This window comes from Hemitrygon akajei, chromosome 27 (genome assembly GCF_048418815.1).
Source record: "Hemitrygon akajei chromosome 27, sHemAka1.3, whole genome shotgun sequence".
Taxonomy (NCBI): domain Eukaryota; kingdom Metazoa; phylum Chordata; class Chondrichthyes; order Myliobatiformes; family Dasyatidae; genus Hemitrygon; species Hemitrygon akajei.
Window position 1 is genome coordinate 26,334,479 of NC_133150.1, and position 25,448 is coordinate 26,359,926.

General features: G+C 40.9%; 1 protein-coding gene across 5 annotated transcripts in view; it reads right to left on the reverse strand.

Annotated features, from left to right (window-relative positions):
• Positions 1-25,448, reverse strand: part of celsr2 (cadherin, EGF LAG seven-pass G-type receptor 2) — a 314,788-nt gene that overhangs the window by 96,214 nt on the left and 193,126 nt on the right. For all 5 annotated transcript variants that reach the window (XM_073030493.1, XM_073030495.1, XM_073030494.1 and 2 more), the window contains exon 6: positions 1,466-1,623. In XM_073030493.1, the coding sequence (XP_072886594.1) occupies positions 1,466-1,623 (158 nt within the window). The remainder of the gene's footprint in view (positions 1-1,465; positions 1,624-25,448) is intronic.

A 25,448-nucleotide genomic window follows, 5' to 3' on the forward strand; every position in this document is an offset into this window, starting at 1 on the left:
AAGGAGGTGATGGTCAGGTGAGGAGGGGTGAGAGGCAAATAAGAATGGGGAATGGAAAGAAGTGAGAAGGGGATGAGCAAAAAAATTACCAGAAGCTAGAGAAATTAATATTCATGCCATCCGGTTGGAGGCTATCCAAACAGAATTTGAGGTGTTGTTCCTCCAACCAGAGTGTGGCCTCATCATGGTAGTAGAAAGGCTGGAATGGGAATGAGAAGTCAAAATGAAATGGGTGGCCACCAGAAAATCCTGCTTCTTTACGGGAGATGGAGTGAAGGTGCTCGACAAAGCCATCCCACAATCTACGTCAGATATCACTGATGTAGAAGAGGCCGAACTGGGAACATCTACTGTCATGGTCAGAAAAGAAAAGTAATTATCCTAAGCATGGCTCCAGGGGATTAGTCAAAACAAAAAATTCCAATTATCTGGCCCCAAGATAAATGTGGGTGAAGTAGTTCAGCAAAACACGTTGAGATTAGCAATAAACCCAAATGAATTGTGTTTGAAATTTCTTGGAAAGAAATTACAAATGACACAAAATGTCTGAAACATTGTGGTAAAGGATATGTTACTGGCATTTACTTTTGTGGTAAATATTGAATTAAAAATAAATTGGTACTGTTTAATAATAAATAATTAAGAATAAAAATAAACGGTTACTGTTTAATACAGCTGTTAGAAATTACAATAGATTTAAACATACCATCAATTCCAATACAGTAGAATTGTTTAACGTTACGAGTCTACCTGTGAAGACCTGAGCCTGGATTTTCCATAGATTTCATGTTAATGCTGAAGATAGTCATCTTTGGTATCAAAATGACACACCGTGTTATACATTTCAACTTTTCTTCCTTTATTCTTCTTCAAAGCCTACTTGATCTTTTGAGCTAGCAACTAAATAAAGTGTAGTCCTCTTCTCTGGATGCCCCTGCACATTCCGTATTTTTGCTTCGCTCTTGGTGGGTGTTATGCCTTCTAACTCCAAAACATTAAACTATTTGAAAGGAAAACAAGGGAGCCAGGGACGCGCGTCTAACTTTTTACTTGAAGCGAAGCATGCGTGTATGCAATTCACGTACTATTATATGTAACTTGTAATGAATCAATTAAGCAAACAAAAATACTGAATCAAACAATACTACTCAAATGTCAATAAACTATTAACTGCAAAACACCACTCCCTGCCTAATTATAAAATCCAATTTAAAATAGAATGCAACTCAACCCAAATATGTAATGTATTGCTCTCTATTCATCAATGTACATAAACATATTTTAAATTGTCTGACTCAGGCTTAAATATTTAACTACTGTGAATGACTTCTTACTCTTGTGGGATGACGTCTTTCCTGATTGGGGGCAGGTGATGAAGAGAGTGGTCACTATCTGACAGGCGAGTCTTGTGACTGTGAAATAATCTCAGGTTCTTGAAGGATCATTCTTTTAATTTAGAACTTACTTTTTTGATCCTGACTGAGTTCCTTGAGCAGAACAGGAATAGTTCCCAATAAGCCTGCCAAAACGCAATGCAACTGAAGTATCACAGTCATCAACAGTAACTACAGCAACTTTCTGATCAGAAGGACCTTGAGGAACACCAGATATCCCAATGTACGGCTGTTGAAAAAAGAACAAGCATATTTTGTAATTTGTTGTAAAATTATTGGATGAGATTTTCTGGAATTATAATAATAGAGTTGAATATTGCACTCGATCACAGTAAAGCCTTTTGGGGTGAATTTCTAATTGCTACAATTTGTTTACCAATTTGCACAGTTCTTCCATTTATTTCGCAAAACTGTAAACCATATTTCAGGTTAAGTGACAAGATGTTCAGTTTCAATAAAAATGTCATGTTACATATCCGAAAACATAATTTTCATCTAAGTGTAAAGGGAGAGAATTTTGGCATGCATCATTTATTTATTTAGCTTATCTTGTTCATTTTGACAACCTGGCTGCCCCACTGTGTTGGGTAGGTGAGCTGACAATCCTGTGATGTAGTCCATTCCAACAATGTGGGATTGTTCCATATGCATTTAAGCAACACACACAAAATGCTGGAGGAACGCAGCAGGCCAGGCAGCATCAATAGGAAGAAGTACAGTCAACGTTTCGGGTTGAGACCCTTCGTCGGGACTAACGGAAAAAAAAGATAGCAAGAGATTTGAAAGTGGGGGGGGAGGGGGAGACCCAAAATGATAGGAGAAGACAGAGGGGGAGGGATGAAGCTAAGAGCTGGGACGTTGATTGGCAAAAGGGATACAAGGCTAGAGAAGGGGGAGTATCATAGGACGGAAGGCCTTGGAAGAAAGGAAGGAGGAGGGGAGCACCAGAGGAAGATGGAGAAGAGGCAAGGTGTTATTGTGAGAGGGAAAGAGAGGGGAAAAGAATGAATGAATGAATGAATAGGGATGGGGTAAGAAGGGGAGGAGGGGAATTAACGGAATTAGAGAAATTAATGTTCATGCCAACAGGTTAGAGGCTACCCAGATGGAATACAAGGTGTTGTTCCTCCAACCTGAGTGTGGCTTCATCTCGACAGTAGAGGAGGCCATGGATTGACATATCGGAATATCCATATGCATTTAGTTTTCTCTCTCTTCAGCATCCAAAATTTAGAAATTCACTACATGCAAAATTAAGAGAATAAGCCCATACCTAAAAAGCTTTTGCCACAGTGTAGCACATCACCTTCAGCACAATGGAGTAAAAATATATCCTATTTTTTCTTAATTTATTGCAAATGATACACTATTCTATGGACACTCTTGAAGTACAGTAGATTCCGGTTAATTCAGCCATCGGTTAATAAGAGCAGCCACTTATCTGGGACAACTCTTAGAAAACAAAAGCTAATTGAGAAAATAGCCGGATTCTTTTCATGTACTTGGAACACTATGCCGCTAAATTGAGGGAGGAGACTGCTGCTGAACAGTTTCTAACTAGCATCAGTGATGTGCAACTGTGCGGTATTAAGATGCTACACCGTGCTTATTCTGAACAGATTATAAATATTGTCAGTCGTGTGTGCCGGTGTTCAAAGAGTAGTGATTTTTTTTGTCACTGATAGACGGCAAGAAATAAACAAGTACGACTATGTAGACCTGTTTTGCTCACTGCGCTTTCAAGCATTCAGGCTTGGAGATGCCAGAAACAGCAGGAGTGAAAATGAAACAATTCCACTACTTCAACAAGTTGGGCACTATGAAAAATTCTCAGGTATTGACAAAAATCCTAAATGTTACAATGAAAATGAAGATTCAGAGGATGCAATCGGCAAAAACATTGCATGAAGACAGTCCTTTATCTGTACTAGGGTTCTGTGCTGAATTTGTTCATTTACAGTCAATCAGAAGAACACAGCAGCATACACTGAGTACTATTAGGAACTAATGAAGTTTTATTGTACCGTAGTAGTATTGATAATGTTCTAATTTATTCTGTATTTCATTTAAATACATCATTTTTTACTCAGTTAAATGGTAGTTTGTCTATTTTATACCTTTCTAAATTTTTCCATGAAACTTTGGATAATTGGTACAGCCACTTAATTGGGCCAAAATGTACTAGTCCCGATGTGCCCAGTTAAGTGAAATCCACTGTATTGAATTTTCAGCAGCTGTGTTATTTCAAGATTGTTTAAAATTCATGGATAATGATCTAACTAATGGGCTTGGTACAACTGAGGTTATTTTTCTTGCATTAATAAAAGAACAAACAAGAATGTGTCCCTTTGGGCCAACAAAATCAACAAATCAAGTAAGCTAATTAAATATGCTGAAGATGCTGAAGGTGAATGGTTTTTGCCTTACTATTAGCGAGGAGTCTTTGATTGTGTCCTTTTTTAACACCAAGATCTTGTTTTGCCATTTTTGTCTCTCCATTGTCATAAAATTTATCAATAGTTCATATCCTGTGTGTTGTCTATCTTTACATGCACGTGATGCCGCTAAAAGTTTGTCTTTGTAGCTGTACAAGGTTTTTTGAGGAAGTCACCAGGAATGTTGATAAAGGCAAGGCAGTGGACATTGACTACATGGACTTCAGCGAGGCCTTTGACAACATCCTGCACGAGATGCTGCAGATGGAGTTCAACCCAGATAAGTGTGAGGTGGTTCATTTTGGTAGGTCAAATATGATGATAGAATATAGTATTAATGGTAAGACTCTTGGCTGTGCGGAGGATCAGCGGATCTTGGGGTCCGAGTCTATAGGACCCTCATAGCTGCTGCGCAAGTTAACTGTGTGGTTAAGAAGGCATACAGTGTATTGGACTTCATCAATCGTGGGATTGAGTTTACGAGCCGAGAGGTAATGTTGCAGCTATATAGGACCCTGGTCAGACCCCACTTGGAGTACTGTGCTCAGTTCTGGTCACCTCACTACAGGAAGAATGTGGAAACTATGGAAAGGGTGCAGAGGAGATTTACAAGGATGCTTCCTATATTGGGGAGCATGCCTTATGAGAATAGGTTGAGTCAAATTGGCCTTTTCTTCTTGGAGCGACAGAGGATGGGAGGTGACCTGATAGAGGTGTATAAGATGATGAGAGGCATTGATCATGTGGATAGTGAGTAGTTTTTTCCCAGGGCAGAAATGGCTAACATGAGAGGGCACAGTTTTAAGGTGCTTTGGAAGGAGATACAGAGATGTCTGGGTAAGTTTTCTACGCAGAGAGCGGTGAGTGCATTGAATGGGCTGCCGGCAATGGTGGTGGAGGCGAATACAATAGGATCTTTTCAGAGACTCTTGGATAGGTACATTGAGCTTAGAAAAATAGAGGGTTATAGGTAACCCTAGGTAATTTCTAAGGTAAGTAATGTTTGGCACAGCATTGTGAGCCAAAGGGCCTGTATTGTGCTGTAGATTTTCTCTGTACCATCAGAGGATGATCAAGAAGTTTCAATTGCTTGGCATTCAAGATGAGGTAGTAAATCAGTTTAAAGACTGGCTTCATGGAAACAGCCAGAGAGTGGGAGTAGATGATTGTTTTTCTGACAGGAGGCCTGTGACTGGTGGTATGCCGCAGGGATCGATGCCGAATCTTTATCAACAAACTGGATGAAAATGTGGTGAACTGGATCAGCAAATTTGCAGATGACACCAAAGATTGGGGGGTGTAGTGTACAGCAAGGTACAAACTGGATGAAAATGTGGTGAAATGGATCAGATTGTGGGTTGTAGTGGACAGCAAGGTAGACTATCTAGGCTTGCAGTGGCATCTGGACCAGTGGGAAAAGTGGGCTGAAAAATGACAACAGCGGAAAAGGAACGGGTCTTCAACTACCTGCATTTGAGTGGTGTCTTTCTTGCTGCTGCGGGTGGATTGTGCAAGAGTCTTGGGTCTCACACTGCAAGTTTTGATCGCCTCAGTGGCTCATGGCTGTGGACTTTTTAGGCAGTGGCTTGATCTTTAATGCCCTCAGCGTTGAAAGTGCTTCACTATTAGCACGATTAGATCGAGGCACTTAGGCACAGAACTGGGCCTGTGGCTGTGGTGTGCAACTATCGATACAGGGTTAAACTGACCGAATCAGTGGCTGTGGCCATCGGCTCCTGTACTGGCTTCACTCGCTTCAGAGGCTCGTGGGTGTGGACTCTCTTTTGTGGACACTGCAGTTTGATGTTTAATATTCCGTGTGTTATTTGTTCACTTTTTCCACATTTGATGATCTTGTGTGGATTTTTTCTTTAAATGAGTTCTACGCTGTTTCTTTGAGGCTGCCTGCAAGAAGAATCTCAGTATTGTATACTGCTGATACTTTAATAATAAACGTACTTTGAAATTTGACAGGGTAAATGCAAACAGGCTTTATTCGCTGAGATTGCGCGAGACTACAACTAGAGGTCATGGGTTAAGGGTGAAAGGGCAACATGAGGGGGAACACCTTCACTTAGAGGGTGATGAAAACTGCCAGCACAAGTGGTGGATACAGAGACAATTCCAACAGTTGAGAAGAATTTGGATAGACACATGGATTGGACGGGTATGGAGGGTTATGGGCTGGAGGCATGATGATGGGACTAGGCAGATTAATGGGTCAGCACAGACTAGATGGACTGCAGACCCTGATTTTGTGCTGTAGTGTTCTATGACCCTATGAATTTCACTGTACTTGTGCAAAATAGTAAGCTTGACAATCTTAGCTCAGTTTAAATGATACGAGAACATCAACTATCACTACTTTACATGTAACATTTTCCATTGTAGCTTTCAATAAACGGACAGCATTTATCCAGAGATCGTTTTCACTTTCCTGAAAGTGATGTTTATGTGCTGACCTACGTTGAGAACTAAAGAGTTATTTCTCTTATGGAGAAGAATATGAAAAATTAGTGAACTAAACCATATATCAAATCTACTTGTCAGCACACAACACAACAACACTGTATAAATTGCTTCAACAATAATAAGCAGGATTAATATAGATAAAGCTTTAGATGGTGGACATAGAAATGGTGGGTTGAAAGGTCTTAGCTATGTTCTAAGACACCCACCACTCAAGTTGATATACAATAATTAAATTAATATAGCGTATATTGATTTATATAGACTGTTGGAGTTGCCAAACATTTTTTATGCCGTGGAGCCTTACCATTAAACAAGGGGTCCATGGACTCCAGGTTGGGACCCCTGATATAGAGTATTTCATATTCCCCTCATGAAAGTTTGGCTCTTTAAACCATCAGACAGACAGACATACTTTATTGATCCCGAGGGAAATTGGGTTTCATTACAGTCGCACCAACCAAGAATAGTGTAGAAATATAGCAATATAAAACCATAAATAATTAAATAATAATGTTAATCGTGCCAAGTTGAAATAAGTCCAAGACCAGCCTATTGGCTCAGGGTGGCTGACACTCCGAAGGAGGAGTTGTAAAGTTTGATGGCCACAGGTAGGAATGACTTCCTATGACGCTCAGTGTTACATCTCGGTGGAATGAGTCTCTGGCTGAATGAACTCCTGTGCCTAACCAATACATTATGGAGTGGATGGGAGTCATTGTCCAAGATGGCATGCAACTTGGACAGCATCCTCTTTTCAGACACCACCATCATAGAGTCCAGTTCCACCCCCACAACATCACTGGCCTTACGAATGAGTTTGTTGATTCTGTTGGTGTCTGCTACCCTCAACCTGCTGCCCCAGCACACAACAGCAAACATGATAGCACTGGCCACCACAGCCTCGTAGAACATCCTCAGCATCGTCCGGCAGATGTTAAAGGACCTCAGTCTCCTCAGGAAATAGAGATGGCTCTGACCCTTCTTGTAGACAGCCTCAGTGTTCTTTGACCAGTCCAGTTTATTGTCCATTCATATCCCCAGGTATTTGTAATCCTCCACCATGTCCACACTGACCCCTTGGATGGAAACAGGGGTCACCGATGCCTTAGCCCTCCTCAGGTCCACCACCAGCTCCTTAGTCTTTTTCACATTAAGCTGCAGATGATTCTGCTCGCATCATGTGACAAAGTTTCCCACCGTAGCTCTGCACTCAGCCTCATCTCCCTTGCTGATGCACCCAATTATGGCAGAGTCATCAGAAAACTTCTGAAGATGGCAAGACTCTGTGCAGTAGTTGAAGTCCGAGGTGTAGATGCTGAAGATAAAGGGAGACAGGACAGTCCCCTGTGGAGCCCCAGTGCTGCTGACCACTCTGTCTGACACACAGTATTGCAAGCGCACGTACTGTGGTCTGCCAGTCAGGTAATCAATAATCCATGACACCAGGGAAGCATCCACCTGCATCACTGTCAGCTTCTCACTCAGCAGAGCAGGGTGGATGGTGTTGAACGCACTGGAGAAGTCAAAAAACATGACCCTCACAGTGCTCGCTGGCTTGTCAGATTTGATGACCAAATCTGAAAAAAAATACTTCTCTAACAACAACACACAAAATGCTGGTGGAACACAGCAGGCCAGGCAGCATCTTTAGTGAGAAGCACTGTCAGCATTTCGGGCCAAGACCCTTCGTCAGGACTAACCGATAGGAAAGATAGTAAGAGATTTGAAAGTAGTGGGGGAAGGGGGAAATGCGAAATGATAGGAGAAGACCGGAGGGGGTGGGATGAAGCTAAGAGCTGGAAAGGTGATTGGCGAAAGTGATACAGAGCTGGAGAAGGGAAAGGATCATGGGACGGGAGGCCTCAGGAGAAAGAAAGGGGGGGGGGGGAAGCACCAGAGGGAGATGGAGATCAGGCAAACAACTAAATATGTCAGGGATGGGGTAAGAAGGGGAGGAGGAGCATTAACGGAAGTTAGAGAAGTCAATGTTCAAAAATACTTCTCTCTTCAGTTTGGTGGAAATCTAACATCTTGAAATATTCCTTTGGAAAGTACTACTTTTCCTAAAGGCTGTTGTTAGCGAAATTGTAATTGTGCTCATGGTCAGCTATGAATGATGCTGCTCCAAGGACTCCCCAAGATCTTTCCCTCTTTGGGTCTAAGCAATTTTCTCAAAGTATATTTGATCTCAAAGGAAGGGGGTAGGGGGTTGGGGAATGAGAAAAGAGGGAAGAAACCAAAATAAGATGGTGGGGAGATGGGAAGGAGAGCGAGCTGGCAAGTGATAGGTGAAACTAGGTGAGGAGAATGATGAGTGGCTGGGGAAGGGCATGTTGAAATAAAAAGTTGGGAGGTGACAGGTGGAAGAGGACAGTTGACCATGGGAGAAAAGGAAGAAGGGGCACAAAGGGAGGAGATGGAAATGTGAGGATCTTCACATTTCATCCTACCCTCCCACACTCACCTTCTCCTTCAATTGTTTTCATCTATCACTTGCCAGCTTGTACTACTTCCCCTCCCAACTCCTTATTCTGGCTTCCTCGCCCTTCCTTTCCAGTCCTGATGAAGGGTCTCTGCCTGAAACATCAACTGGTTTTGGTTCTCTTCAAAGATTCTGCCTGAGCCCCTCCAGCATCATGTGTGTGTCGTGTGCATTGGTCTGGATTTCCAGCATCTTGTGTTTATACATTTGATTTATTGGGAACATAATCCTGTTGAGGTTTGCAGAATACATGCGTGTGGTTATTTGTATTGACAGTTCTCCAACTTGGCCAATCAGCTCCATTGGCTCATTCATTGCCGAACACTGGCAGGCAGGATGATTTATTGAACATAGTTTTGCTCTCCATGGGAGGTAGCTGACTCTGAAACAGTACTTCTCTCTACAGTGCAAATGTTCTAGGAACATAAACACAGAATCAGACAGAGTCCACTGCCATGAAGCTGTTGACTCCACACTTGAACATACCGAAGAAAGATTAATTTTAATCACAAGGTGATTCTTAGGTAGCTAATTCTGCATGGAAATCTTAATCCAAGATCCCATTTGTAGAACTGAACAAAGCAAATTTGGGTTTGGCTGTATTGCACCTAAGCCTGTCCAATAGATACCCACACACATCAAAAAGCCTACAAAAAATAGTGGATATGTCCCAGTCCATCACGGATAATGCCTGCCCCACCGTCGAACATATCTAGAAGGAGTGCTGTTGCAGGAAAGCAGCAGCTGTCATCGAGGACCACCACCATCCAGGCCATGCTCTCTTCTTGCAGCTGCCATTGGAGGGAAGATACAGGAGCCTCAAGGCCCACACCACCAGGTTTAGGAACAGTTATTACCCCTCAACCATCAGGCTCTTGTACCAGAAGGGATAATTTCACTCAACATCACTTGCCCCGTCACTGAACTGTTCCCACAACGTATGGACTCCCTTTCCAGGACTCTTCATCTCACATCTCAATATGTATTGCTTATTTATTCATTATTATTTCTTTTTTCCCTTTCTTTTGTATTTGTAGTTTACTTTTGGACATTGGTTGTTGTCCACCCTTTAGAGTGTCATCTTTCACTGATTTTATTCTGTTGCTTCTTGTATTTACTGTAAAAGCCCACAAGAAAAGATATCTCAAGGTTGTATATGATGACCTAAATGTACTTTGATAATGAACTTTGAATTTCTATGCATGTGTATGCACACACACAAACTTCTTATTGTAATTTATAGTTTGTTTTTATGGACCATGCTGTGCTGCTGACACAAAGCAAAACATTTCACAACATGATATTAAATCTGGTTCCAATTTCTTCTGGGAGCCATTCTAATGAATTTCTGGTAATCCAGTAAACAGAGTAGAGAGAAATAGCTGGAATTTGGCCATTGAATCCAACAAATTGTTGCATAACTATTTCCTTGACTGTTCTTCTGTAGAAAGGTATTCTTAAAAGAGATCAAATTACTGATAATAATGGGAGATGAGATAAAGGATGGGAAAAGGAAAAAGGATTTCGAGAAAGTCAGAAACTTTTCAATTTCTTAACATTGATAGAAAAGTTTTGCAGAAAGAAGTCCATTCAGTCTATCTCATCCATACAATTAACCTCACTTCCCAGTCCTGTAGGTTATGGCTTTTTATGTGCTCATCAAGGTGGTTTAAAGGTGACAAGGGTTTCCACTTTCACTATCCTTTTCCCTCAACTTCTCTCTAATCTTTTAGATAATTAACTTAAATCTAATGTTACTCTCTCCTTTTCTGTTTACTCTGTCAGGCTTCAGTGCATCTTAATTAAATCACCAGACTCCTTTGTTCCAAAGAAATCAAAACAACTCCATCCTAGACAGTCTCTCTTCATAACTTGATAAATCTTTTTACACTACTAGTACTAGGTAGAAAGAAAACACCTTTTTATAACAAGTAGAGGTGGAGCAATTTACACCAACTGCCAAGGTGTGCCAACTGCCTGAAAATTTACTTTGAAAGGTTTGATAAATACCTCATCTTGGAGAGAATATCACTTTAAACATCTAAAAATAACAAGAAATATGCTATTGAGCTTCAGTGAACCAGGGTTGCCAATAGAAGCCTAGAAGGATTTAAGCAGCTCTGAAGCTTGCAGGTCTAAACATTTATAGAGTCCTTTTGTTTGTCCCAGTCCTGTCAACTTCCCCTTGCATCCCTATATCACACTAGCCAGGCCTCCTACAGACAAAAGCATTCTTCAACTATCAGATCATCCTTTCACCAGCCAGCAACCTCCAACGGCATCTGACTAAGCTAAATGTTTTTCAGACTGAACAAAGACCAACTGAATAGAAATGATAATCCGAAGAAAATTTCTTTATATTGTCGGCATTGAAAACAGTATTAAGTCCCTAAGAGAGAAGAGGAGAGATTGTAAATGTACTGAAGCTTTCTTCACAAGTTGATTCCTGACTTCTTGCCTAACACTGGAATTTTATATTTGGCAATCAAGTATATAACACATTATTTGCACTGTTGTGTCAGAATGGAGTCCCAAATGGCTTCCTCCTTTTTAAGCTTCACAGCCATAAACACACATATATGGAACACATTTCCCTGTGCCTACTGTACATCAGTTTGTTGACTAAAGAGTTAAATCATTTTCCACTTAAGTACCCAATTCAAATGCAAGTACTTTTGTCTTGAGCAATATCAAAGCAGCTAAAATTTAGCTTCATAGCTAGACTTCTAAAAAAAAGAACAAAAATCGCAATTTACAATTTTTATCTAAAATCTTCCGACCCCATCTGCCGGCTTCCAATGGGGAACAGAGCTCCAGCCAGCCGAAGTGTTTTATTGGTAATACCACTATTTTCCAATATTCAGCAACTAATGGCATGCTGGAATAAGATAATGGCTCAGGTTTTGAGCTGGGTGGTGAGGGACAGATGCTGGGGTGAAACCGACAGCTCCCAGACCTTGGCCTCGATATCTCCTTCCTCACTTGCAGACTCAGTCAGCTTGTGCTGCCAGTGACTCTTCCTCCACAATCAGCATCTGCCCAGGTGCCACAAGGCTGTGTGCTTAGGCCTCTGCTTTACTCGCTTTATACCTATGACTGAGAGGCCAAGTATGGCTCCAATGTCATGCTTGCAGACGACACCGCTGTGGTTGGCCAAAATAAAGGTGGTGATGAATCAGTATACAGAAGGGAGATTGAAAGTCTGGCTGAATGGTACAACAAAAACCTCACACTCAATGTCAGCAAAAACAGAAGAGCTGATTATTGACCTCAGGAGGAGGAAAAAGGTCCTCCTCATCAGCGGATCAGAGGTGCAGAGGGTCAGTAACTTTAAATGTCCTGGTGCTGTCATTCCAGATGATCTGTCCTGGGAACGGCACATAAATACCATTACAGAGAAGGTTCGGCAGCGCCTCGACTTTCTTAGAAGTTTGTGAAGATTCGGCGTGTCATCTAAAATTTTAACAAACTTCTATAAACATACGGTGGAGAATATAATGACTGGTGGCTTCACAGCCTGGTATGGAGACAGCGTTTCCCTTGAATTGAAACGTTGGATACAGCCAAGTCCATCACAGGAAAAACCCTCCTCACCACTGAGCACATCTACAACGAGCACTGCCAGAAGAAAGCAGCATCCAACGACGGGGACCCCACCATTTTGGCCGTGCTCACTTCTGACTGCTGCCTTTGAGAAGGAAGTACATTAACCTTAGGACTCACATTACCAGGATCACTAACTGTTATTGAACAATCATCAGGCTCCTGAACCAGAGAGGATAACTTCACTCACCTCAACACTGAAATGATTCCACAATCTATGGACTCACTTTCAAGGACTTGAAATACAACTCATGTTCTCAGTTTTGTTTATTTAATATTATCTTAGTTTTCGTTTTGTATTTGCATAATTTCACACCTTTTGCATATTGGCAATTCTTCTGTCTTTTCATTGATTTTATTATGGTTCTTGTACTTACTATGAATGTCCACAAGAAGATGAATCTCAGGATAGTTAATGGTGACATATATGTACTTTGAAAGTAAACATACTTTGAACTTCCACATTTCCACACGAACAAGGGCAATGGGTACTTATGGAGGCTGTATTCAGCATTTCTTTGTAGACTGCAATCTGGGAATTCAGTGTGGAAGAACAAACCTGTACAATATACCTTCCACTTATAAGATGAACTCATAGTCTGTGTCAGGTTAAAGGGAACATAACTTGTCTTTACACCTTTGTGTTAATGGAACAAAACTGCAGCAAACACTGGCACTTGCTACTGTAAGTTTTTTACAGCTTGAGGTGCTTCCTGATTTAAGAAAATGAATAAAATTTTTCTAACAATCTGCAATGAACTGACAATTCTGACATAAAAATCAGAATGCACAAATAAATTTTGAAGTTTTTTTGTATTCTTATTAAACATACAGATTATTTTTTTATATGTTTTGGGATGTTTGAAGTCTTGAAAGCATTCAGAGTGCTTTAATATTTCTGATGAAGACATGGCTTGGCTAGCTGCCAAAATTTTACTTTTGTAGGTGGCGTGTAGCTGCCAACATTTTACCTTTGTAGGTGGCGTGTAGCTGCTCCCATTTGAACCCATGGAAGGAATTCTTTGGTGCTCTTGTCTTCTTTTGTCAGCTGCTGCCATCAACACCCAACCCCTCGCACTACCATGTCATTTCATTCTGATGTGGAAGGCTTGTTTTAATCCAACAAGGCCTGCTGGGAGGATCACCAGATGTAATCCAAAACTTCTTTCCCAGCAACAGTATGGTGGACTGACTGTGCTCATAGATGTCCACACAGTTGAGTCTGCTGGAAGGAATTCAACATCTACAGAACAGTCCAATAGCATGAGCCTCACATACAGCAGGGTTCCAAACCATTGATGAATGGAAAAAATAAGGACCCCTATATTATGGCAATTGCCCTTGTGGAATTCTGATTTCACTACAGAACAGAAAGTTGCTCTTATGAGACTTATGTGAAAAAAGATAAATAAATGCACACAAATTTTTATTTTTCCCTGAGTTCTCATTCCTTGCCACATGTACAGATGATATAACTTCACATTATTGAACCATTTTTCAGAATGCAACACCACTTGCTCTCCTGAACTCAACCTTTCGAATGCTTTCAAAACATTCAAAATGTGGGCTTCAGACTACCTGGAAAACAGCAATACCCACTTTAGACTGCTGTTTATCGAAAACAGCTTGGTGTTCAGCACCATCCCCTCAGTACCAATTGCAAGCTTCAAAACCTGGGCCCGTGCAACCGAATCCTTGACCACCTCATCAGTGAGGAACGTCACAATGACTACCTTGCACTCAACATCCACAAGATCAAGGAATTGATTGTGGACGTCAGAAAGCTGAAGTTGGGAGAACACACTTTCAGGAGACGATGGTGGAAAGGATGAGCAGTTTCAAACTCCTGTATGTCAACATTGCAGGGGATCTGTCCTGGGCACAACACATTGATGTAATATTAACAAAGCTACGCCAGTAGCTGTACATAATTAGGAACTTGAGGAGATCCAAGTTGGGTGATATAATGGATCCAGGTAGATGAGGCTATTATGATAGACAGGTGCTTCAAATTTAGTTTAATCCTGTGGTCTTCCCTTGAAGTTTTTCTAAACGTTCTTTATTGACTGCCCATGTATGACTTTATCAGACAAGAGTTATATTTACAAAATCAAGTATTAATTTTTCTACTAAAAGGAGCAAAGCCACTGTCAGCTCCATATATGTGAACAGCTACAGATACACGATAGAATTTGATCAGATGTGAGATCCACTGAAGCCTCCTTACCCAGGCCTCAAATCCCTGGCAGAGTACTGAACACGTAGGGATGGTAGCTTCTCACATTAATGAGAGATGCCTGGAAGATTATGTGCGGAATGCTAACAAAAAAACAATGCAGGATAATTCATTTCTAACCCATAATGTGATAAGTGAGAGAGAAATCGAAGAAATATTTAACAATGTGCATTTTGCAACTAAATATCTATGGATCTGAACTGAGCAGATATGAAGAGAGAGATCAGTTAGAGTTTTATGAGATACAATAACTGATTGGCACTTGTCAACTTTCATGCTAATTGCAAATACTCTAAATGGAGATATGAAATGTGGAGCCTGCAGATGCAAGGATGTTACAATTTCATCTCATTATGAACCATTACATTTAACACTAATTAAACATAAGTGCTTCTCAAGCCGAAGCTTTTTCTATCTCGCTTATTCATCTCCCCGGCACTGTCAGCTTCAGGAATTAAGCCGGCTAACTCCTTTCATGATTTCAACAGTATGTCCCTTTGTTAACTGCCATTATCTCTACATGTTTTGTAAATGTTTTGCAGTGAAGATCGTATATAGTGGTGGACAGAGTTCCCACTGCGTCTTCTCTTTGGCCACTGGGTAGAGGCAGTCAAAGTGGACTCATTATGATTACTGCAGTCAGGCCCACATTAGAATTGTGTTCCCTTGTGGCTTTATACAGAATTGCTGCAGGTCCCCTATGTAATCCCATAGTCTTTAAATGGACAGACTAGCAACAGCTATCTATTTGGCATCTTCAGTATGGCATAAATGCCCAAAGTACTTTTAAAAATCTTCACTTCAAGTACTATTCAAGCAGCAAAGATACACCCTGAAAAACGCCACTTCAGAAATAAAGAAGTCTGTTGCAAAATTAAATTTCAATTAAGTCGATATTGAACATTATTTAATAGAAACTTCCTCACAAGCAAAAAAAATCTCGGCTAATTAAATTTGTACAACAGAACAGATTTTAATTAGAATCAGATTCAGGTTTAATATCACGGGCATATGTGGTGAAATTTGTTGTTGTGTGGCAGTAGAACATTGCAATAGATAGTAATAAAAACTATAAGTTACAATAAGTATATATAAAAAAATAAACTAAATAAGTAGGGCAAAAAGAGAGGGAAAAGAATACTGAGGAAGTGCTCATTAGAAATTGTCCATTAGAAATCTGATGCCAGAGGGGAAGAAGCTGTTTCTGAAATGTTGAGTGTGTGTCTTCAGGCTCCTACTCTTCCTCTTTGATGGTAGCAACAAGAAGCGGGCATGTCCTGGGTGATGGGGGTTGCTAATGATGGATGCGGCCTTTTTGAGGGATCACCTTTTGAAAGGGTCCTGGATGTTGGGGAGGCTAGTACCCGTGATGGAGCTGGCTGAGTTTACAACTTACTGCAGCTTTATTTGATCCTGTGCAGCAGCTCCTCCATACCAGACAGTAATGAGACCAGTTAGAATGCTCTCTACGGTACATCTGTAGAAACTTGTGAGTATCTTTAGTGACATACCAATTCGCCTCAAACTCTTAAAGAAATATAACCGCTGTCATGCCTGCTTTGTAATTACATCAATAGTTCCTCGAGATGTTGACACCCAGAAACTTGAAACTGCTCACTCTAACTACTTCAGATCCCTTGAGGACTGGTGTGTGTTCCCTTGACTTACTCTTCCTGAAGTCCACAATCAATTCCTTGATTTTACTGGCAATGAGTCAGCACTGAGTCTGACTGTCACCCTACAAAGCTAAGAAGAGAGTATTAGGTCTATACCAGAATATTGATCAGATTTCTCGCATGTTCAGTTAATCCGATACTTGGAACTGTAGGATACCTCGTCCCGTCAACAGCCCTTGTCAAGTTGAGGGAGGCCTTGGGGGAGGGGTGGGGTTGCCCTGCCTGTTGTCATTATAAAATGACTGCTGTTTTCATTCAGTCCTCAGAGCAACAGATTGAAAACGTCCTTTCATGCGTGAGCTGTGCGCAGAATGGCAAATGACTGTGCATTATTGTGGCATCGGTGGTGGGTAATGAGCTGCCGGCACATGAGAGCAATGTGGAACGGAACAATTGGTTCCTATTCGAAGGAGCAGAGCACAAGAAAAGGAAGAGGATAGAAAGAAAGGAGACTGGTAGCCAGCTGCGACCCACCCAACTGTGCGAGGAGGAGACATTGCACTCCACTGCGTTGCCATGGCTTCAGCAATTCACGTGATTTTCGGCTTTTTTGTCTTATCATTGTTGGCATCCATTCAGAGGCTTTCACTGGAAGACTTAATGTTTGCCAACTCTACACTGCTAAACCTATTGATTGCTGTGAAATCTTTAACTTAAAGAGATCTGCAATATTACATCATTCGATCAGGCACATCCTGACTTTTTTGTGAGAAACCTTCTAGATTTTTGGTTTCAAAAGGTTAAGCTTCATTTGGCAACAATATCCTCTTATAGCTACCATTGAAAACATTCAGGGAAAGAGTGGTGTATATCAACACACCAACAAAAATGCTTTCAAAGAATTTTCTGGTAAATCTTGGTGACAGAAATCTTGACAACAGCAGATGCAGCCAATGCTCTTATGGTAATCACTGGATAATCACCTATTCACAACAACTTACTAGAATACACATTCTTTTTATGAAAATGCATTGATGAAATTTAATAAATTACAGGTGCTCCTCAATTTATCAATATTCACTTTCTGAAATTGTGTTTGATGGCTACAGCTACTTTGGGGTATGCTTCTTCATCTTAGAGAAAAAATTCTTCAATATAATTAAGAAACAAATCCTTGAACATAGGCATATAATAATGCATTTTGTTTAACCATTTCACTATATGAGGTTTTGATTAGCAAAATTGATTGGCACTGCCTTAGCGCATATAAGTTGAGATGGAGCAGAATTTGTTACTTGTCCGGGAACGATTACTGACACGATATGCAGATGGGCCAACTAGAGCAGAGGTCACACTAGCTCTAGTTCTAGGCAATGAACCAGGTCAGCTGACAGATATCTCAGTGGATGCACATTTTAGACACAGTGACCACAATTCCCTGATCTTTACCATAGACTTGGACAGGGATAGGAGCTGATGGTATGGGAAGGTATTTATTTGGGGGAGGGCTGAATTATGAGCTATTAGACAGAGACTTGGGAGCATAAATTGAGAATGGATGTACTCAAGGAAATATTGATGTTCTTTAGAGAGAATTTGCATGGGTTTCTGGGTAAGTTTGTCTGATTGAGGCAGGGGAACGATGGTAGGATGAAGAAAGAATGGTAGGGTGAAGGAATCATGGTTGACAAGAGATGTGGAACATCTCATCAAAAGGAAGAAGGAAGCATACTTCAGGTTTAGGAAGCAATGATAAGACATGATCCGGAGAGTGATAAGGTAGCTAAGGAGGAGCTTAAGAAGGGATTAGAAGAACTAGAGGGGGATATGAGAAGGCCTTGGTGAGTAAGATTAAGGAAAATCTCAAGGCATTCTACATATGTGTTCTACACAGGAGAATGATTTGCGTGAGGGTAGGACTGAGCAGAGAAAAAGAAGAAAAATACCTGGAGTCAGAGGAGGTAGGGATGCCCTTAATGAATACTTTGCTCTAGTGAGAGGGACCTTGATGAATACAAGGGCAGCATAGATTAGGCTAATATGCTGAAAGAAAGAGGATATTCTGGAATTTCTGAAAAATATTATGAGAGAGAAGTCCCCAGGGCTGAATGAGATAGACTTCAAGTTACTATGGGGAGTGAGAGATCGCTGTACCTTTAGCGATGATCTTTGCATCACTGGACACAACAGTTTGGTAGGTAGCAAATGGAAGTCCTTTGTTCAAGAAAGCTAATAGGGATGCTGCTGGGAATTACAGACCAGTGATTCTTATATCAGTAGTGGGCAAACTATTGGAGAGGATTCCTAGAAGCAGGATTTACAAGCATTTGGAGCAGCAGCGTCTGTTTAGGGATAGTCAGAATGGCTTTGTGAGGGGGAGGTCATGCTTCAGAAGACTTATTGAGTTCTTCAAAGAAGAAACTGAAGGAGGAAGAGCAGGGGGTATGGTGTACATAGGTTTTACTTGGACGTTCACACAGAAGTTCCCCGTGCTAGGGGAATTCAGAATGTCTGGAGGCATGGGATCCAGGGAAAGCTGGCTGAATAGATTCAGAATTAGCTCACCCAGAGAAAACAGAGGGTAGGAGTAGATGAAGTGTTATCTGCCTGGAGTCGGTAACCAGTGGTGTTCCACTGGGATCTGTTAAGGGACCCCTGCACTTGATGATTTCTATAAGTGACTTGGATGACGAAGTGGGTTATACAGTATGGAAAATGACACGAAGGTTGGTGGTGCCGTAGATTGTTGTAGCTTACAATGATAGAATGTAGAGCTGGGCCATTAAATGGCAAATGGAGTTCAGTTTAGAGAAGTGTGAAGTGATATGCTTTGGAAGTTTAAACTTGAAGGCAGAGTACAGGGTTAAAGGCATGATTCTTAATAGTAGAGGAACAGAGGGATCTTGGGTTCCATGTCCATAGATCCCTCAAAATTGCCACACAAGTTTGAGGTAGTTGAAAGGCATTAATGTGTTGGCCTTCGTTAATCATTAGATTGAGTTTAAGAGCTCCAAGGTAATGTTGCAGATCTATAAAAATTCTCGCTAGACTACACTTGGAGTATTATGTTCAGTTCTGCTTGCTTCACTATCAAAAGGACATGAAGGCTTTACAGAAGATGCAGAGGAGATCTACCAGGATGCTGTCTGTATTAGAGGGCATGTCTTATGAGAAAAGGTTGAACAAGCTAGAACTGTTCTCTTGAATGTGAAGGAGGATTAGAGATAACTTGATGGAGGTACGTAAGATGATAAGGAGAAACTAAAGGACAGCCAATGCCTTTTTCCCAGGGCAGAAATAGCTAATACGAGAGAGCCCAATTTTAAGGTTATTGGAGGATAATCAGAGGTAGGTTTTTATCACACAGTGGTGGGTGCATGGAACATGCTGCTAGGAGTGGTGGAAGAGGTAGATACACTAGGGGCATTTAAGCAACCCTTAGATAGGCACATGGATGAAAGAAACATGGAGGTCTATGCGTGAGGGAAGTGTTAGATTGATCTTGAAGTAGGTTAAAATGTCTGTTAAACACCATGGGCTGAAATGCTGTATGTTTTATGTTCTAAAATATGAAGGCGTCAATTTCATAAAACAAGCAACAAGGAATGACTGTAGCAAGAGTCATTCTTGAAGCATTTTTTTCCTGTAATGCATCTGTGCTGTTTTCTGTCTCATTGTCCCTGTACTGTTCATTCATTCACTCCTTCCCTCCCTATTTTCATTCATCTTTCTTTATTAATAGCTGCTTCAGACAGATTAGCTGTGATTAGAAATCCTTCCCAACCCCCTTCCACTCGACTGGCACCACTAGCACTGGTGACATTCCGCCTCTCACTGCGACTCCACCCTATCACAGATTTTGTTCTATTCCCCTTGTCTGCATCTTGTTTGATTTCGAATTCTTTATATTTTGATGGGAGATCATCAAGACAAAGATTTGACTCTATCTCCATTCCCGCCCAGCTGAGTATTCCCAGCAGTTTTGTATTTTGTTCTGTTTCCCAGCCTCTGCAGCTAATTGCCTCTTGATAATTTAATGAAGATTGCATGCAAAATGGACAGATTGTTTGTGAGATTCCTCTGATGACGTTATGCCTTGTGTTCTTTGCCACTTACATCGACACAGGCAACGGGAATGCAAAGTAATCAGAAGGAGTCCCAATCTTTTTTCTGGCATGGTCCAATACCATTAAGCAAGGGGTTCATGCACTCTAGGTTGGAAACTCCTGCTTTGAAGGAAAATTCTAAAAGCACTTTGGATTAGTAGAATGACACTTAGAAACAATACTGAACTTTTAAAATGCGTCTGATTTAAAAGGATAACTAGTTTATCAATAATCAAAATTATTGACAGGCACAGCTTTCTGGGAATAGCTATCACAAAATGTATCACAATGGTATAATCAAATCCAAATACACACAGACCTTTTTTTATAAAGTTAAAGACTAGCTTTATTTGTCGCATGTGCATCTAAACATATGGTGAAATCCAGCGTTTGTGTCAAATCAAATCAGCAAGGATTGTGCTGGGCAGCCTGTAAAAGTTGCCACGCTTTCGGCACCAAAAGAATGTGCCCACAACTCACAAACCCGAACTGTACATCTTTGGCATTTGGGATGAAACCAGTGCTCTTGGATAAAATCCATGCAGTCACAGGGGGGGAATGCACAAACTCCTTACAGACAGCAGTGGGATCGATGATCGCTGGCTGGCACTGTGAAGCGATGCGTTAACCGCAATGATGATACCGCGCTCTCCCAGCATGACACTGGAGCATGGCAACTTGAGTGGCAGTGAACCTGGTTCAATTCCTCCACTCTCTTGTGGAGTTTGTCCGATCCCCCTGTAAACGTGTGTGTTTCCTCCAAGTGTTCCAATGTCCTCCCACATTCTAACGACGTACGGGTTTAGGTGTTGCGGGCATGCTATGTTGGTGCCCACAAATCAACTCCTCAGCTTTTTTTTTCTCCAGTCCTACCGAAGGGTTTCGGCCCGAAACGTTAACTGTACTTTTTTCTATAGATGCTGCCTGGCCTGCTGAGTTCCGCCAGCATTTTGAGTGTCTGGCTCAGATTTCCAGCATCTGCAGATTTTCTCGTTTCTAATATAATGGGTTAGTCCGTTAATTGGTCACATGACTGTAATTGGAAAGCTGGGGCTTAAGGGGCCTGTTATCATGCTGGTTTCTAAACAAGATAAACACAATGAATAGCACTCTCTGTCCATGTTGAAGACAGTCTTGTGATCAGTGATAGTGAGGTTGGTTTGCCCGTATGGTGAAAGGTTGGCACATTCTCAAACATCATACCTTCAAGATCAGAGTGATGGGCACACATTGATGCTGAGTGATTGTTCCAACTGAGTAGCTATAGTACACTGCGATACCATTTAGCGCACTGCAGAATGCAGCTGGCATTTTACTTTCTCCTGGGCTCTTGAATTCATAAACACGAGATTTGGCAGGTGCTGGAGATCATGAGCCACTAACACACACACAAATGCTGGAGGAGCTCAGCAAGTCTGACAACATCTACGGAGGGGAATAAACTGCCGCTGTTTTAGGCCGAGAAAGAGCCTCGGCCCAAAACGTCAATGGTTTATTCTCCTCCATAAATGCTGCCTGGTTTGCAGAGTCCCTCCAGCATTTTGTGTGTGTAGTTCTTGAGCTCATTGCATTTTATCCCCAGCAAAGTGGAGGAGCGTGGCCAATTCCATACTGTATTACCGAAAAATTGCTAACTTGCCAGCTCTCCATGTGACCGCAGCTGGAAACTCATCATTAAAATATTTTTATTATTTAAGGCAGCCATGCAATATGATATTAAAAAGTACTGCATTTGCACAGAAATGGTGTTGATTTTTTCTGACATTTCTTCGCCTCATGAAAAGCAGACAGATGTCAGGGGATTAATTTGTCCTACTGCATCTCACCAGAATCATTCCTCCCGCAAATCTAAACTGCGAATGTCAGCAAACATGGAAACATCACAACTAAGCTCAATATCACTTGTTAGGACAAATCGCTGTGCAGCAATTAGAAGCAATAACAATGTCTGATTTGATTTTCTCATAGGACAGGGCTGCAGAAGGTAATTACAGTAGCCTTCACAAAATCCTGATTGCAATCAGTTTATACCGACCCTGAGAGGACCTGAGAATTTCCTGGTCTGGGCCAGTTCCACCTTCAACATTTATTAAATGAACTGCTGGAGGAGTTACAAATATTGGTGTAGTTTTGAAAACATTCCAACTGGCACCAAAACAGACACATTCCTCAAAGAACTCTGGACCCTTGGGGTGGGATTTTCCAGCTCAGTTTTCTCTAGCCCACGATTATCCGCCCGCTTATTTTAATAAACATGTAACAAAACAGGCTGGGAAGTGCAATGGCAGAGAATCCTGTTCTGCTCTGTGAACATTTTTATATTACCTCACCCGGCATTTTCCTGAAAAAGTATCAATACCGCTCAATATCACAAAATGTCCTGAAGAAGGGTCTCAGCCCGAAATGTCGACTGTTTATTCATTTCCGTGGATGCTGCCTAACCTGCTGGGTTCCTCCAACATTTTGTGTGTGTTGCTCTGGATTTCCGGCATCTCCAGATTTACTCGTGTTTGTGATTCACAAAATGTCTATTTTCCCAAAGAACCACCCAGTTTATTCATTCCAGAATGCCGGCTGGCAAAATGCAGGGAATATATCTGAATAAGCTGCCAGTGGTTGGAAATTAAGGAACCTCATTTGTTTCTCTAATACCAAGCATTAGTACAATGTGACCGACATATTTCCACTTCTCTGTCTTTTGCCTTGCAGTCTTTACTACCGTAATTGATTGTCAATTTGCAGGTTTTAGCTCCTGAATTCAGAGCTTCAGGATGCAGTAAACCTTACCAATGCTATTTCTATAACACACATTGCTGACATGCAATTACAAGCTAAGCAAATAGCATATCGTGTCTTGGGCTGTTTTTGACACCGAGATATTTCTTCCATCAGCAAAAGAAAAATAACGGCAGATCTTTGATTCTGATCTTGGAACAAAACTATGTTACTTTTAATTAAATGCTTCATGGTTGACTTAAACAACAGAGCCCGTTGAAAGACACAAAGAAAAACTTTAAACTTGAGTGCGATTTTACTTAATAACTTGTCCCCGAGTTAAAAAAAACATTCATCTGGCGAAAAGGATTTCACTAATTCTGGGTTATGCTGGCAGCTGTTATGAGATTCATCTTGATCGATTTTGTCACAAAGGTCATAAATTGAGATAAGTACAAGGTAGCTCATCAAAAGTTGTCTAATATTTTAGGTTGCAGATTCATTTCAAAGGACTGGAACCATTTTTTAATCCCCTTACAACGGAGATAATGATTATATTTTAACAATTGTAATAAAATTTATTTTGTCTTATCCTTTTCCTGCCTTTCCTTCCACCTGTTAATGATCTTCTATATTTGTTTTACAATCTCACTTATTAGTTCTTCTCTTTCTTTGAATGTCAAGGTAGTGTACAGTGACACAAATATACTTCTATAATAAACTTACTAAGTCTTTCTCAGTTCATTTTCTTATCCTTGCTCTTTATATATCTCTGTTGTATTCTCTCAGCTCAAACTTAGATCACTAACATAGGGGATTTCACACTGCTGTAGTTGTAATTATATAATAACAGTTTCTGTCACTTCACTCCCCCTCCTCTGATTCACACCATCCTGGGAGAACAATTACCTAGGTGCATTCTCAGTTTTATTTTGAAACATGGTAACCATTCTAGCACATGAGGAGTTTTACTTGGATAACAACTTCAGGTGTAATAAAAATAATCTAAAGCTACACTTTTCTCCATCCCAGTGGATATGTTTAAATGCCTCCTGCTCTGGGAATGTAGCTCTCCTCCTGTTCTATTGTGGTTAGGAGGAATACAGCTATGGGACAACAGTGTTAAGCTTCATGCGTGAAGGCTGAATGTACAACTGCCATCAACATCAACTTTCAGCTTTACTCTTGTAAAACACCACTGGGGTGAATCTGACTCTTTCAAAATCACGGTTCAAATTTCTGATCCCTGCTGCTGTGAGTTCCGGGGCACATTTCACTCAAATTCAAAGAACGAGAAATGTAACACAGTTGGGATACTCGATCTGGTTATTTTCAAAATTTCACACAGATACTCCATGAAGTGCAAATATCCAGTAAAGCATCCGAAAGAACAATGTCTGATCATTTCCTAAAGTCTAGTTCCAGCCCTGCAAAATGAAAAGCCTTCTGTGTATCCTAACACAAGAGCCAGAGGAAACACAATCCTTTAACACTGTACAAGAGCATTCAAGTTCACATACCGTGTACACTCCAATCCTGTGAAAGGGGAAAGTTCTTTTAATGTTCATTTAATACGCCCGTGGCAAATGAAAGTTTTCTTTTAAAAGTTCAGTCAGAATCAGAATTAGGTTTAATATCACTTGTATATGTCATGAAATTTGTTGTTTTATGACAGCAGTACATAGTAATAAAACTATAAATTATAGTTAGTATTTTTAACAAAATAAACAAGGTAGTTCAGGAAGAGAGGGAAAAATAGTGAGGAAGTGTTTGTGGCTTCATTATCCATTCAGAAAATCTGAGGGGGAAAAACTGTTCCTGGTACATTGAGTGTGTGTCTTCATGCTCCTGTACCACCTCCTTGATGGTAGCAATGAGAAGAGGGTTTCAGCAATTGTCATCAGAAGCTAATGTCATTTTACTGGACAGCCTAAGCAAGAAGTGGCAGGTCGACCCAATATAGGAGTGAATCAGAAAGAGTCAAGATCACGGAATTTTATTTAAACTGTTCCTTTCAAAATCTAGGGAGATCGGGGTGGCATGATTTTGTATCAACTGCCTTCTAGTCCAATAAACAAGCTGCATTGAAGCCCAGTAGCTGAAACATCAGGGGCTCCAGTTTTGAGCTTTGAGCTGACATGGGTCTGGAAGCATGGCAACTTTGTCACTTGTTTTTAGAGCTCACAGGGAAATTCACAGAGTACATAGTTACAAAACATACTCTCAGTCTGAGAAATTAAATCTGCAAAAATAAAATAACAGTATCTGTAAAATTGAGGATGAAGCTGGCGGATGGTTCTAGAAACACAGTTTTACAGATGCTATAAGGATGAAAACGGGCACTTTTTACACACTCTGGCCTACGGACAACACCAGTATGATAGACTCC